General features: G+C 39.1%; 1 protein-coding gene across 1 annotated transcript in view; it reads left to right on the top strand.

Annotated features, from left to right (window-relative positions):
• tafa3a (TAFA chemokine like family member 3a) overlaps nt 1-5,869 on the top strand; it is a 110,125-nt gene extending 104,256 nt beyond the window's left edge. The window contains exon 5 of the mRNA XM_020629399.3: nt 5,066-5,869. Within this exon, the coding sequence (XP_020485055.1) occupies nt 5,066-5,077 (12 nt within the window). The 3' untranslated portion in view covers nt 5,078-5,869. The remainder of the gene's footprint in view (nt 1-5,065) is intronic.
• The last annotated feature ends 9,363 nt before the right edge of the window (nt 5,870-15,232 follow it).

Genomic DNA, 15,232 nt, shown 5'->3' with positions numbered 1-15,232 from the left:
ACTACAACATTTGCCATTTTTTAGTCATAGTGGAAGTTAAGACCAATAGCACTGAAGTCCCAGTCAAGTCAGAAAGATAAGGAGCATCAGTAGCCTGACGGTTATGTCGCATGCCCCATGAATGGAGGCTGTGGTCCTCGTCGCAGCGGCTGTGGGTTCGGGTCTGACCTCAGCCCTTTGCTGCATGTCATCCCCCACTCTCTGTTCTCCCGCCGTTTCCTCTCCCTCGTCAGCTGCCCTATCTAATAAAAGCAAAAACAGCCCTAAAAATATTGTGAAAAATAAAAATATACGTGTTAAAGAAAAGGATATGGGGGGGGGGAGGAGAAAACTGAAAAAAAACATCAGCCATTTTTGTGTCTTTGAGCCTAATAATTTTTTAGTTTGTTTTGCTTTTAATACAACTGTTTCTACAGGGGAAAAAAATAAACGCTTCATCGTAGTTTTTAGAAGCAGCATATAGCGTCCTTTAGCCACAAACCTTGAAAACCCACTGACCCCTTGTCAGCAAACAGACAAAGCTGGTGAGAATAAAGCATTTAGCTTTCAGACAGACAGATTTGAGATGATCTCACACAACAAACCTTGAACTTGAACAGAGAAAGCTTTGCTCCAACCTAAGTTCTAGTCTTTTTTTTTTTTAAATCAACATTATCAGAGAGTTATTTTGAATTTACTTGACTATTTGTATTATTGATTTAAACATTTTAAAGTGTTTTATTTCTTAACTGTCTAAACATTGGTGACCTTTTGATTAATCAGTCTTTATCTTTTTAATTAATATCTAATGTTAGCAACCCTACTAAATGCTATGTGCAGCATCCCTCCAAAGATGGTCAGACACTTACACTGATGATTTTAAGATTTATTACAAATCCCCAAAACAATGTAAGAGCTGGTTACATAACCCACACAACAAAACAACAACACGCAAACAAACCCCCTCACTTTCAGTGCATTTATCATCCAAATAATTCTTCTCTGATGTCCAGTGGGGGCTACTGTTGATAAAATATGATGGTGTTATTTCACCACATGAGGAAGTCACATCAATAAATCAAATGTCCCTTCACCCTGCAGGCCTCCTCATGGACAGATCCGGTTGTTCCCTCTTTCCTCTACAAGTCCTGGAGCAGCCGGTTTTATAGTCCTGCTGGTAATGTCAGGAATTATAACCCCAGCAGCTCCTCTTTTCACTTCCTATCAATCAGAGGATGGAAAGGAGAGCGAACCACTGAGCCTTTCCTCCTGACAGGTGCTGTGATGCTTGTTCAGAGTGTGTGGACGGTTTGGTGATGGATAGCTGTCTGAGGAACATGGACTTTAAAGGCACAGTGAAAATACGCCTCAGATTTACTGTTATTTTAGCCCTATAACCTGTATCATGAAATCTACCTTAAAAGATACCAATTAAACTGAAGCAGCTTAAGCTTTTATTTCTACCTCTTAATTTATTTTTTTATGAAAAACTAGTAAATGTCACTGATGTCAGACCAAGCGGTGTTAGATCAAGGCTCTTTGTCTCCGATTTTGTCAGTCAAAAACCATGCGTGGATATAAAAGGCTGAAAGATGTTTAGTCAATAAGTAGCATGAAAGAGGAGCTAAATAACTCTATTGGTGATTGATTTGTTTTTATGGCCCATTAAGACATTACTAGAGGCTGAAACTGACCATGCAATTTGCAAACTTATCGAAGTATTGAAAGCAGAAATAAAACATTTAAATACAAAGTCCCAAAGATTGATCTTACAGCATTAGATTCAGAAGACATGTCTCATCTTTTAGTCTTTTATCCAGGTAGTGATGCTAGATGTGCACATGCAGACACGCATGTTGTGCTTCAGTACCTCTTCATCAAAGGAAGGGGTCTCTGTTTGTTTGTCAGGGGGTCTTTGAACCAGCAGCTGACCAGTCAAGTGTGCTCTTTCATCCTCAAGCGGTTTAAGCTTTAAAACTCTGAGGAGCTGCTCTCTGTTCTCCTGATTCCACTTTGTGTGTTTACTCACCGATAACCCTCACAGTGACACTCAAAACACTGCAGCCGGCTAATTGCTTTGATAAGGCTGCTCTTGGCTTCAGTTTTTTTTGTCTTCACTGTACGTTGTTGTTGTTGTTTTTTTGTCTCTGCTGACTCTGTTGATTGTCTTTCTCTAAACTCTGTCTTGAGTTTAAGCTAATAGTGTTTGGACGTTTATGATATTGTTTCCGTTACCCTAATATGTATATTTTTCAATGATTTGAAAATAGTATGCATCTGTGAGAGAATGTTTTCTGTAATATTGTTAACACCACGCTGCTTTACAGAAAAATACAAAACTGTAATAACAGTTCAATTCAAAAGTCTTATGTCTGTGAACGACAATGTTAACGGCTGAAGTAGTAAACATTCTGAATGTTTTGGAAAAACTAGCAAGGAGTCTAAATGAAGTTCCTTAAATATGAATATTAAGTTCTTTGAATTGAACATTATTCTAACATCTCTGCCCTGCCTTGTTCCTCTGAAATGTATTTAGGAGACTGCTGGTTTCTTAAGGCCGATTCAGCTAGCTTTATCCTAGCTTATAACAGCTAACTTGCTAATGGAGAAATGAAGAATGGTTGTGAGACAGAGTGGTCGAATTTTGAGCATATTGTAACATCCGCCATTTCCCTGTGATGTCCTGCTCTTAGCTGTTATCTAGCTTGTTTTACCTTAAAATATTTAACAATGACCCTTCAGATTTTATCAATTGTTTTTTTAGGTTGTAATGAAGGATGAAATGCTAACAGCAGACATATCCTACAATACAACTTGTAAACTTAAGCACAACATAGCGAGACTTCAGAGATAACTGGTCATGAGTGAATGGTGAATATGAAGAATCATACTTTAAAAAAATAATTAATGTGTTGAAGGAACATGTCAAATAGAAACAAAAAATCCAACTTAAATAACCAGCAGTGCTTGTAAATTATATTTTGAGGTTGATTTTCTTTTTTAGAATCCTAATCGTTGCTGCCAGGAGAATTATTCCAGAGTCCATCTCCAACAGTGTTTGTTTACAACATGTAACAACCTGGCTTTACGTCATGCATGAAGGTTTTGCCTTCTGTCTGCTGCTGCTACAGTAGCAGGACCAAATCATTTTCATACGCTCCCTCACACCCATGATTCCTTCAGGATTGTCCCATTGAGCTGAAAATTAAATTGTGACTCCCCAAACAGCGAGCAACGTGTTTCAGCTGCAGCTCATGGCAGCAGGAAAAATCACACTTCCATATACTATTAGAAATTCATTGCTTGGGAGACTGATTGTGTGTTGTATACCTGTTGTCGGTTCATCTTGTGAAACCCTGTCGCTTCCTAATTTGATGACAATAATGTGCGAATATTCGCATTGGAATTGTGTGTGTGTGTGTGTGTGTGTGTGTGTGTGTGTGTGTGTGTGTGTGTGTGTGTGTGTGTGTGTGTGTGTGTGTGTGTGTGTGTGTGTGTGTGTGTGTGTGTGTGTGTGTGTGTGTGTGTGTGTGTGTGTGTGTGTGTGTGCCTCCTACATCAGAGGGCACGTCAAAAAGTTACCCGTGTTCTACTTTTAAAGGACAAACCAACAAGGAGCAACATTCACGTCCCAGAGTATTTTTAGAGTTATCCTTAAAGTGAGAATAGTACAAACTGAATCTTTCAATCCCTTCGATTAATATTCATGAAAACGTCTGAGAATACTTACGCCAGCAGTATGCCATCATGAATAATAATATTCCTCCTGTTTGCATGGGAATCACTGAGCATGATGTACATTGCTTTACATCTGACTTCTAGCTGCACACTGTCTTTTCACTTTTTTCTTCCTGTATAGCACCACAGATGTTTGAATTCTAAACAAGCCAGCTGGGAATATAAACACCTTGAACCTGTCAGGCTTTTGACAGACAGGCTGTTGCTGGATATGCGGCACAAAACAAGAGTTGGTTTCAATGAGAATGCTACAATTGGTGGTAGAGCTGAGATGATTAATCTACCATTAATTAAACAAAAAAAAGAATGTTGTTTTTTTGCTAAATGTTTGTAGGAGCATATGTTGCTTATGTACACATGTATTGTGTAGCTGGTCTGTGGTAATCATGGAGATAATTAGGGATACTTAGCAGCAGTCATGTTTTAGTTGGTATAACTGGTGGAGACAAAAGTAAAAAATGTTTGGTCATTTATTTGTACTACTATTTTCTGCTTGTAAAACTGTTGATTAAAAGCAATATCACACTCAAAGTCAAGATGTTTTACTTGATATCAGCCAAGCAGCAACTTCCTGTGTTGAAAAATAAAGCTAATGCGGAAGTGCAAAAAACCGTAGTTTCTTGAATGTCCACTAAAGGCTGGCTGCAGAAGCCCTGCAAGTCACATACACACCCGTTAAAGTGGCCAGTTTTTACAGCCGAAATAAACATGTTTACAGCCTGGTACAAAAAAAATATAATTGGCCCTATTCAGTAACCAATGTGTGACGTCACTAAGGCTTCATCCATGTTTATTTACAGTCTATGATATTGACTCAGCTGTAATTATCTGCTGTGCTCGACTTGCATCCTTGTGCCCAAGACCGAAACCCAGCAGTGCTGATACCCGTCACATCATCCCTCCATCTTGTGATATATTCCTTCATTTGATTATGAAAACAACCTTTATTTACAGCCCTAACTTGAACAAATGACATGTTTTCTTAAAAATGTTAACTCTTAACAAAGAAGAAACTTTGGTACCGTACAAACATTTGTTACCAACCATCATACTTTTAGGCTTTTTTTTCATTCTTAACTTAGTTGTTGACACAGTAAACTATTTTGTTTGTCCACATTTTGTTTGAGGCTACACTTTGTCTAACATGACTAATCTGTAATGAATACAGCAGGTTTTATTATTTCTCTTTTTTCATACTGCTCGTCTGATAGCCCTTGTTCTCAGTGTTGCTACTACTATTTGTCATCAGTAATGACTCAACTCTATTTTCATCCCTATTCATTCATGTCATTAACACAATTGTTGTCATATTGCTGACTCTTGTTTCTTTCTGTCTGCTTCTCTCTAGGTCACACGATAGTCATCATCTGTTTCCAAGATAACCTTGTTTGGAACCAGACGTTGTTTTTTTTGACCAACACCGTAGGACGTTTGGATATGATGTGTTTTGAGGATTGGTGGAAACCCGGGACCAACAAGGCAAAAAAAAAAAAACCCATGGACATTCCACTGGATGAATGGAAAAAAAAGCACCAGAGAGCTTCATTTAAGACTACATTTCCACAAAGATACCTGACTTTAGATCCAGCATCAACAGTAGCTGAACTCTACTGCCCACCAAATCTCTCTTTGTATTATAGATTTGTTCCTATTGACTCAAAGACTCCAAGACCCATGAAATATTTATTGACTGAAAGACTGTGGGTTACACCAGAAAAAGAAAAATCACCCTTAAAAACAAAACCATGTGATGTGAAACTTTTGTGTTACTTTCTTGCCACATAAAGAGGCCCAAGACTCTTGATGCATATCTGTGTTGAAGATCAAGGAAGGTCATAAGCTTTTTCATTCCTTTTAGCCTTATGGAGCAGAAAATCTTATGTTTCTTTTTTTATTTGAAAAAAGAAACTATACAGTGTTTAGCTTTTTATTTAGTTTGTTAGGATGTCTTCTTTTTAATGACAAAAGACGATGCCACAACAATACAACCCACAAATATACTGTATGTAATGATGTTCGGCTGAAAGTCACCAAGGGTCAATACAGCTGAGTTCTGCCAAAATGTTTTAATGGTATCTGTTGTTTTCGAAGCCTGGTGACTACCATTGATACAAACATGTCAATATTATCTCAATAAATCTAACTAAATGGACTCACTGTTTAGAGAAATCTGGGTTTGTTAAACTTTGTTTTAATGCTTTGTACACCAAACAGTGTTGTATGGTTGACTGTTGAGACTTTAAGTTTGCAGGTCAAGCAAATGTATTGACAAAGAAAATAGGAGGGCTTAAAGCAATTGAATGTTGTGCTCGAGCGATTGTAAGCATATGCAGAAAATAGGCCATGTTCAGACAAAGGAAAAATCTAACTGGAAAATAAACAAGCCGGGATATTGTCCAGGGAGAAAACTGAAAATTAGAGCGTACCCAATACAACAACAACAACAACAACAACACTGTTTTAATCATCTGAAGCCCAGTGCTGGCTTTATTGTGTGAAATTAATGATAGCATTATGGCCAGCAGGGGGCAAGTCCTTTGGTCACCTAAAGGTTGTCTGACTGTATAAAAGCGGTAATATAGCTGATTATTACCTCAGTAATATTTTTCTAGTGAGGTTATGCTATTTCAAATACTTTTTTCAGTAGAGAATAATGTCCACTTTTAATGGTTCCATGTATGTGGACAAAAATAGACAGCACAGCATTTTATGCTTTAAGGCGTGACTAGCCATGACTGACAAGTTGTTACCATGGCAAACTGTCAACCAGGAAATAAGACATAACAGAGTTTTTCTCAAGTGGCAACCTCTGGTGTTGAAAACTGATGCCAATTCAGAGGGGGAAATCTGCAGTTCCAGTAGTGTCCACTAGAGGTTGGCTGCAAAAGCCAATGAATTCCCATTAGGTCCCATGTATGTGCCAAATATTTCAGCAGCATATTTCAAAAAACTGTTTTGGTCTTAATGGCTCATGTCTTTATTTGTTAATATCATACAGTTGATGATTTTGTTATAACTCAATCATAAGTAAATTTTCATTATATTAAGGCAAGGGTTGTGCATACATTTACATAATTAGAGGTGAAGCTAAGTTGACTTACAGGTGTGCTCTTACCTTTTTGCCTGTTTCCAGATTAGTCAAAAGTTGTGTAAATAGAATTTACAATATGGTAACCGCCGTCGTTTAGCTCCAAACGCCTTTTTAGAAATGGGTGATGTCACTGAGACTACGTCCATATTTTATACAGTCGATGGTTTTCCAACCTATCATTAAAAAATATTTACTTCTAGCTTCTAAAAACACCCAAATGCCAAAGAAACAGAACTCAAGGCCTCAAAAGGATCACATCACTGTGGCTCTTTAAGAGTCTTTAATGCAATCCCAAAGGAATTGTTAGAGAAAGTAATTAAAAGCTTAAAGTAAATACACCTTACGGGGAATTCAGGCTGCGTTAGCATGGAGCAGGGGGCCGGTAAGAAATGAGCAAAGACTGACAACAAAGCACAAAGAGAAAATGTTGGCATTTTGGCCATGGTGGTCTGAGGCTGTAAAGACTAAGGGCGAAATTAGATATCCATCTACTTTTTTTTACCAGTTTTACTGCTGTTATCATTTTTACATGTAGCTCCGTTCATTTGTCTGTGGAAGCCAAAAAGGGTAGAGGCAGAAAATAGTCAAATGTATTCATATTTCTGCTGCATGTGGCATTTACACCTTGGGGACAAGGAAACCATGGCTAAATAATACATGGGCCCCTGTTCTGATGTGATAATACGACACATTTCGGAAATGTAATTTTTCTTCAAAGCTGTCATGTATTTGACTACAAGACACACATGAGCATAACATCTGTGTATGAATAACTGTGACTGAATAATTCTGCACATCGAAGCCAAGAAAGCTGTTGTAATGGCGTCTAGACTCCAAACAAAACACCGTTTTATTAGGAATTTGTATTTTGTAAGTCAATTTTCCTCTGTAATTGAAACAGTGCATTCACTGCACAAAGCACTGCTCCTTATACTTAACATAGTTAATTAAGCAAAAATGTAGATGGCTCGCTTCCAAAGATCAGACTCCGGGGACCAACGCTGTAGGGGGGTGGAGGGGGGTGCAGAGGGTTGCTGTGGTTAGCGAACCAGGTTGCCTCTTGTTTGGTTAGAAATCATTAAATTACAGTAATGACTAATTTCTCATTCCTGCATGCAATTCGCCCGAGACCACCATGGATTTAATAAAGAGCTGGCGATGAATTACAAACAGCAAACGGCTGAGGGAAAGGCTACGTGATTATACAGAGTAATTCAAAAGTGCATTAATAAAACAATACAGAAACATTGCTAAATCATTTGAGATAAAGGCTATTTGCATAATTCATTAAGATTAATCAGACCAGGCAATCCACAGTGCTCCAAAGAACAGAGAGGAAAGACATGAATCCAATCCCCAGGAAAAAAACCCTTTCTATCTACAAACAATGATACAAATCTACCCTTGGATCAGAGAATTAACCTCTGTGCACTTTACAGCCCCTGCAGTGTTGGAACACAATCCTTCAGTCATTCACCTTTATGTGGGCTAATATTCTATTAATAATGAAAGATCTTTTCATGCCATAGCTCCTCTGGGGTTTGTTGCTCTACCATAAAAGAGCTTCACAAAAGTTGAATGGAAATGTATTCTGCGTGTTTGGAAGCCGCTGTGTGGATGCGAGGGCTGCCTGTTTGATAATTTTGTGTGCGGCTTTTGACTCGGGTGTTTCATTCTCCGCAGTACAATGAACCGGGCAGGATGCACATGGGATGAGTTTGGCAGCGGTCACGGATCACACACTGTCGATAAGTCACCTGGTGTGCAGGCAGAGACCACCTGTAACCATCGCAATCCCCACTCAAGTCATGTTCCCTTTCATGGATGTTGAAAGGAATAACTTGTTTTTAAGATGTGATAGTTTCCTGCTTAGTTTAATTGAAAAATGTGTACCGCTTATTAATGTTGAAAGTTATGAGTAACTGATATTTTGATGGATACGTTTCTGTTCTCGTTTAAGTTGTTACATGTGTTCAGTAGAAGCACAAAGTTAGAATTGGTTGTAAGTTAAATAGCTCAGGATCTAAACTCTCCTGGCAGTTACGACATCATGATTGTTTCAGTGGCATTTGTGGTCTTTTAAAAACCTTTAACCAGGAATGCATGTATCAAAGCACTGAAGTGTCCAGAGGGGTGGTCAGTACGTCTGCTCAGCCCACCCTGGTCCCACTCCTAAATTCTCAACTGTGACTGGCTATTTTTCTGGTCAAAGGAGGGACTTGTTAAAATCTCTCTGGGCTGTGTACCAACAGGCTTACTTTTTTCATGTGGAACCTTTCCTTTCGTTTGTCCTTTAAATTATGACTTTTGACTAACATCTTCATTTTGAGTCCTCAAAGAATCAAGTTTTGAATATTCTTAATTTGCCAAGCTGTTGTGTTACTTTCTTAATTTTTTAAAATGAGGGGTTTACAAAGAACACAAAAACAAAGCATAACATCCCAAACCAAAAGAACCCAAACAGCAACGCAAAACCAAGCCAACAAAAGACACCAACAGCAAAACATCCAAACATCAAAACCCTGACAGCAAAAGAACCCCTCAGCATTTAACAGATCAACAGACTTGATTGACAAAAAGTCAATCTGATCAATTATGATTTCACTCTTGTAAGGTTGAAAAGACAATGGATAGTCATATCCAGAGGGAAATCAGGTCATATTTCAAGTTACCACAAAAAAAGAAATGAGCTCCCACAGAAGCTAACGTTTAATCAACTACTAGCTAATATTACAGTAAACTATATAGCTTTTCCCATTAGTTGGCTAGCATTACCAATAGCTATGAATTTACGCCTAACCTATAATTTGCCACTATAAACCAGTAATGTTAACAAGAAGTGATGGAATGCTAATTTAAGCTTATTTTACAAGACACCAATGTGAAGTGTCAAAGGTCTTTTTTGTTGATGATCAATCTGTAAGCAGTGAAATCTAACAGATTCTGTATGTTTCTGTGGTCACCTTATGAATACAATCACTCTTATGTTTGTATGGCAAATATGAGGTTGCAGTTAGCAGCTAGTTAGTGTAGCTTAGTTTAGCAGCCAGACAGGCAATAGGGAAACAGCTAGCTTGGCTATTGTGTAAGACACAACAACCACCGCCCTACGCCCAGCCACCACCATCGGACTGTGTCGCCCCCACCGCCACCGCCGTCCTCATTCATACACGGCCTGCTTTGACCACCACCTCATCGGCAAAGAAGTGTGGACAACAGGAAAGGAGAAATCCTGCCTGCATATTATCCCTTATGCTCTTTTGAAAAGTGTCTCGCGATAACACTTGTTAAGAATTGGCACTATGCAAATAATGATTGATTGACAAATCTGCACACTGTCTCCTCTGTAAGCTTAAAACCTATGAATTCATAACTGTAAAATTGTAAACATGATGTTTCACTGGGCGCCATGTGCCGGATTGTCTCTTGGCCTGGTGCACTGACTTCTTGGAGTCTCTGGTAGATCCCTCGCAGCCTTATGGCAACGATAAGACTCTAGCTGCCTGCCAAGAAATAGTCTCACACATATGTCTTTGTGCTATGCTAAGCTAACCAGTTAATGATGATGGCCTTATAAACAGACATGAGATGAACCTATTGTCCTTCTTATCTACTTTCCAACAAAAGAATGAGTCCAGTCCCCCAAAAATTAGTCCAAGTCCAAAAAAATCCAATTATTCCTTAAAATTAAATAACATTTTAAAGAGCGGCTGATTTTAAATGTCAAGAAACTTTTTCCCCACAAAGTTGTTCTTAACTTTATTTTATTTAGTCCCCATCATCAGTAAGAAAAACAGCAAAATCATCCTGCACATTCATCTTCCCCAGTCTACCTCCTACTAATGAAATTATTTGAGATGGGTCATAGTATGCAGGTTATTAGCTTATGGCTGGTTTCATTGCAGGTTTTACAGACTGATGCCTCTGAAGCTGTTGATTAAAGTCCTCCCACTCCTCCTGCCGGGAATAAATTCCCTGGTCAGCCATCCGAAATAGAAAATATTAGTAAAATGGCATTTTCCATCTCCAGCCAGGGAGCTGCACACATTTTTATTGGATGTAAATGACATGACTCACCAACCCTGTTTTTAATGGAAGGCCATATGAGGGCCTTACAATCTCAGAATCTCAGCTTTCTATTCGTAGAATGTATTTTTATTTCTTGATGAAAATGATAATTCAGGTGAGAGAAACTTGAATTAAATATGAAGAGCACTAACAACCAATTTGTTTTTAAGGCTTTTCTTAATCATTAAGATTAGATTTAGAGAATGATAGAGACATTTTTACTTTCTCCAAAGAAGGAAAGCAACAAAAAATACATTTAGATCTAAATCAGGAAGGGTCCTGCACTATTCGAAAACAAAGCTCTCACTTACACAAACACCATCTGGTGGGTTGGCCGTGGCTTTATCTTGACAGGATAAATTATTTTGAAAAACTGTCAGATACACCACGCCAAATTAGATTTTCTCATTTCATAATGAAAGTTGACAGACTGTAATGAAAAACCGCTCGATCTTGAAAACACCCGAGATGAACTGTAAGAGATGGAAAAACTTTCCCACTTCTTTTTTTTTAAATCCAATTTTGTTATCCTCTCTTTTCAATATCTGGAGTATTTTTCATCCCATGAATTGGATGTTCAAATTCAGTTTGGGCCGCAGTTTGATGTTATTTCTGACGGCTGTTTGTGTTAGTCTCGTCATCTGTAAGCAGTTTATTTTGAAGTGAGTTGTGCCTCTCTTTCTCTCTCTGTGCACCGCTGTGACCTGAGGCATAATAGGATTATCCTGCTCAAGGCAAGATGTAGATGCCTTGAATTCTAATATCAAAGAATACCTCGCTGTACCTGACACCTCCTCCTCCTCCTCTCTGTGTTTCTTATGCCTGACTGGACCAGGAGGCGATTAGCTCATGAATCAGGAAACAGCCCCAAAGAAGCTTCGGAAAGACTTTCACACATCCTGTAGAGGCTTCCTATCCAAAAAGTTGTTTTTTTCCACTATTCAAAAAAGCTCATACTCTACCTTTCACGCATCAACAAGTTCTGTGTGAAACTAATCTTTTTCTGTAGCTCAAAATGCTGCAGAGGAGTCTGACAGAGCTGCCCTGCTCAGCAAATTTGAGTCCATGCAGGATCCTTTAGGTGCTCGTGTCCAAGCACACTGTTGACAAGACATTAGTGCTGGCAAGTGCATTTGCTCCCCCCGCTCCCCCCTCATAAGAGACTCTCTCAGCTCCCACATTGCATTATCACAAAGCCATCGGGGTCAGTGAAGAGGCCTGCTGTAATTTGAAAAGGAAATGATCTTTTGTGGAACTTACTTAAACAGAGAAAAGAGGTGAAGAGAAAGAGGGATGGGGGTTGAGGAGTGGGTGTCTACAGGCAGGGGAAGTTGTTGAACGAATGATGAAAAGTACTACTTCCTCTCCTGACATCCAATGAACTATTTAATGGGAGTGAGGTTTGCAGTCAGCTGCTGTCTATGTGCATGTGCAGAGAGAGGGAGGCAGACACTCAAAAATGCATTCTGATTGATTTCTTACAGCCTTTTTTCTCTTTTCGCACAATTTCCCAACAAATAACTGTACACATTGAATGTGTAACACATTGAAGTAGTATCTATTTATCTTTTAATGGTCTGGTTACAGCAAACCAGGATGGAGGCCAGTCTTTATATTTATGATCAGACCAGCTATTTTGTGGAGTCCCTCTGAGGATGAACAAAAAGGTTTTTAAGACATTGTGCATTGACTCAACATTATTTGGGCCAAAAACCAGCATGCTAGCACTCTCCATCTCCAATTAATTGACAGTTAGCAGTGGGAATTACATGGTAACTTGGGATGTGATGTGATGCGATGTGGTCCACGATAATGACAATATTACAATACAGCAATTATGCGGTAATTAATAAATTACAAGAACATCACAATACATGATTAACTCAAGAATACAAAACATGCCCCTAAACGGTAAAGTGCAGGATTAATGTATGTATTTACAGTTTGGTGTTGGTTTCACTTCTCATTGTGCTGTATCCTTTAACTTCTTTTCACCTTGTCTTACTTTATGCAGCTGTCTTCTTTTTAACCCGACAGTCGACTTTTCTTTGGCCAATTAACTTACATCCACATCCTTATTCATGTCGTGAGCTCCATCCTGAGAAGTTTCTGAGTAGTGATACAGCGAATCAAACTGCCAGGAACATATGTTTGGACCGCTAGATAAAAATTAATAATAATTGGAAATCAATATTCGGCACTGGGATAAGATAATTGTATCACACCAGTCAGGCGCAAGATATCTGTTTGTTATGATATTCCCCCCTCCCCCACCCCAATGACAGTGGTCTGTCAAAGAAATAAGTTTGTCAGTAAGATACCATTAGAACTGGGTACACATCACATTGGTGTTCATTTTTTAATACATATTGATGTGGACTTTTTATAGCCACAAATGCATTAAGAGATATAGTTCCACACATGTGTACATAGATTCACAAATTCATTAGTAGATCCACTTATGCATACTCATATGCACAAATGGGTACATAGATCAACAAATGCAAACAAAAAGACAAAGATCCACCGATGATTACACTGACATTTGTGGATCTATTCACACAGCTCCATATTATATCTCTTAAACACAGGCAAGCTAGCTGTTAGAGGGATTCTACCCTTTCTTGTGTTTAAGGCAGTTTGCAGAAAGCTTATGTCTACATATCAAACAAAATGCACAAAAAATGAGATTACCCAAATACACTTAAGGCTATTTTCATAAGGCTGAGATGAGAGATTAAACTTTTAAATGAAAACCATGCGATCCAAGAAAGTTCAGACTTTCTTGTTTAATTCAGCCCTAATTCATTTGATATTTGATTCTTCACCACGTTGGGACTGTCTGAACTTCACATACCATCCCATCATGGCCATATGGTGCGGAGCAGGTGGACCTTGGCGAATTAATACAAATGATTTATCAAAGTAAAGAGCTCGAGCTGCTCACGCTCCACTCCAAGCCTGAGAGTGATTTAAGATCTCCGGCCCATGAGGTTCGGAGGGACTTCCTCAAGCAGATGTTCTTCACTAATTATCTATTGTAGCACAGGTCCCACAATCCCTTGGTTCCTCTTCTGTCTAACAGTGGGAGCCTGGTCATCCCTGTTTCATATCCTTGGCTTTGTCTTCACTTACCTGGGGCTCTCCTCTCCATCTGTGGAGGGAACTGTAAAGACACCGAACTGGCTTAGCTGTCATATTCAAGTGCATACATCCCTCCATTCTGATGTTTTAGCTCAATTGGGAGGAGTTGTTTGAAGTGCAGCTGGCCACAGCTGGTATGTCTAAGCATGTTGTGAAAAAGCAGCTGTGGTGAGCTGTACAAGGCTTTGATAAAGACGTTTAGTTATTTATGGAACAGACCTTTGAACATCTTTGCTGGTTAGGTGTTCTAATGCAAATTCACATAAGCTATTCATTCACATTCATTTATGCATTTCAATAAGTAGAAAAAATCAATCAGCATGAACAGGGGTATGAAAGGCAGAATTCTGCTTGTTGCGAGGTGAGCGAGCAGATTCGACTCAAAGGGACTCCAGCTGCAGAGTTAATGCTCTGTGATTCCCCTTTTTCAAGAGAGTTTAGCATCCAAGACAAAAATGAGTTTCCTGCTCTTAAGACCATTCTCTCAGATGAGTACGTCGGCACATTTATTCCCCATGAATTATTCAGGAAACGAGTGTCAAAACAGTGTGCTCCCTGCCTGAATATTGCAGTGAGGTGAAGTCAGAGAAAAATGGCAGCTTTAACTACAAAACATGAAACTGTCAGCTGACTTAAACTCCAAACCTTTACCAACAGACTAATGGACTAGCTGGTTGAAAAAACAGTGCACACAGAGAGAGAGATGACTCCAGCAGCACTACCTTAGAAAACCCAAGCCAGAGCAAAGCAGAGCTAGAAAGGATTAAGAGATGCTTGGCTGCATTTCGCAGTCCTGTCAATGTGGGCTGCGGTTGTGGGCCGGCGCAGATCTGAGAGACGCAGGAAGGTCATCGCCGCCGGGAAAAGGAGGCAGTGAAAATATTGTCCTGACAAGATGTAGAGTGACTTTTGCAACCCGAGGCTTTTGTTGCAGATTAAACCATGTTGGCTGATAGAAGAGGTGAACTCAAAGGAGGTGTAAAAAGGGAGACTTGAAAGGTGTTAATGCTGCCACCTTGGAAATTGCAGTGTCATTCTGCGGATCAGTTTACATGAGAATTTTGGAGGAGGCATAATGAAAGACTGTTACATTTCCTGTCAATCTTACAGGAGTGTCACCTCTGGGTGTTAAATGAAAGGGGATGTGTTCCTCTATTCATAGCTTATTAATGAGTTTAAGAATTCATCTACAAAGCTGCACAGTATCATTTA

The sequence above is a fragment of the Labrus bergylta genome, chromosome 5 (assembly GCF_963930695.1).
Source record: "Labrus bergylta chromosome 5, fLabBer1.1, whole genome shotgun sequence".
In the NCBI taxonomy this organism is placed as follows: Eukaryota; Metazoa; Chordata; class Actinopteri; order Labriformes; family Labridae; genus Labrus; species Labrus bergylta.
Note: the sequence above shows the minus strand (reverse complement) of the source record. Positions and strands in the feature narration are given on the sequence as shown.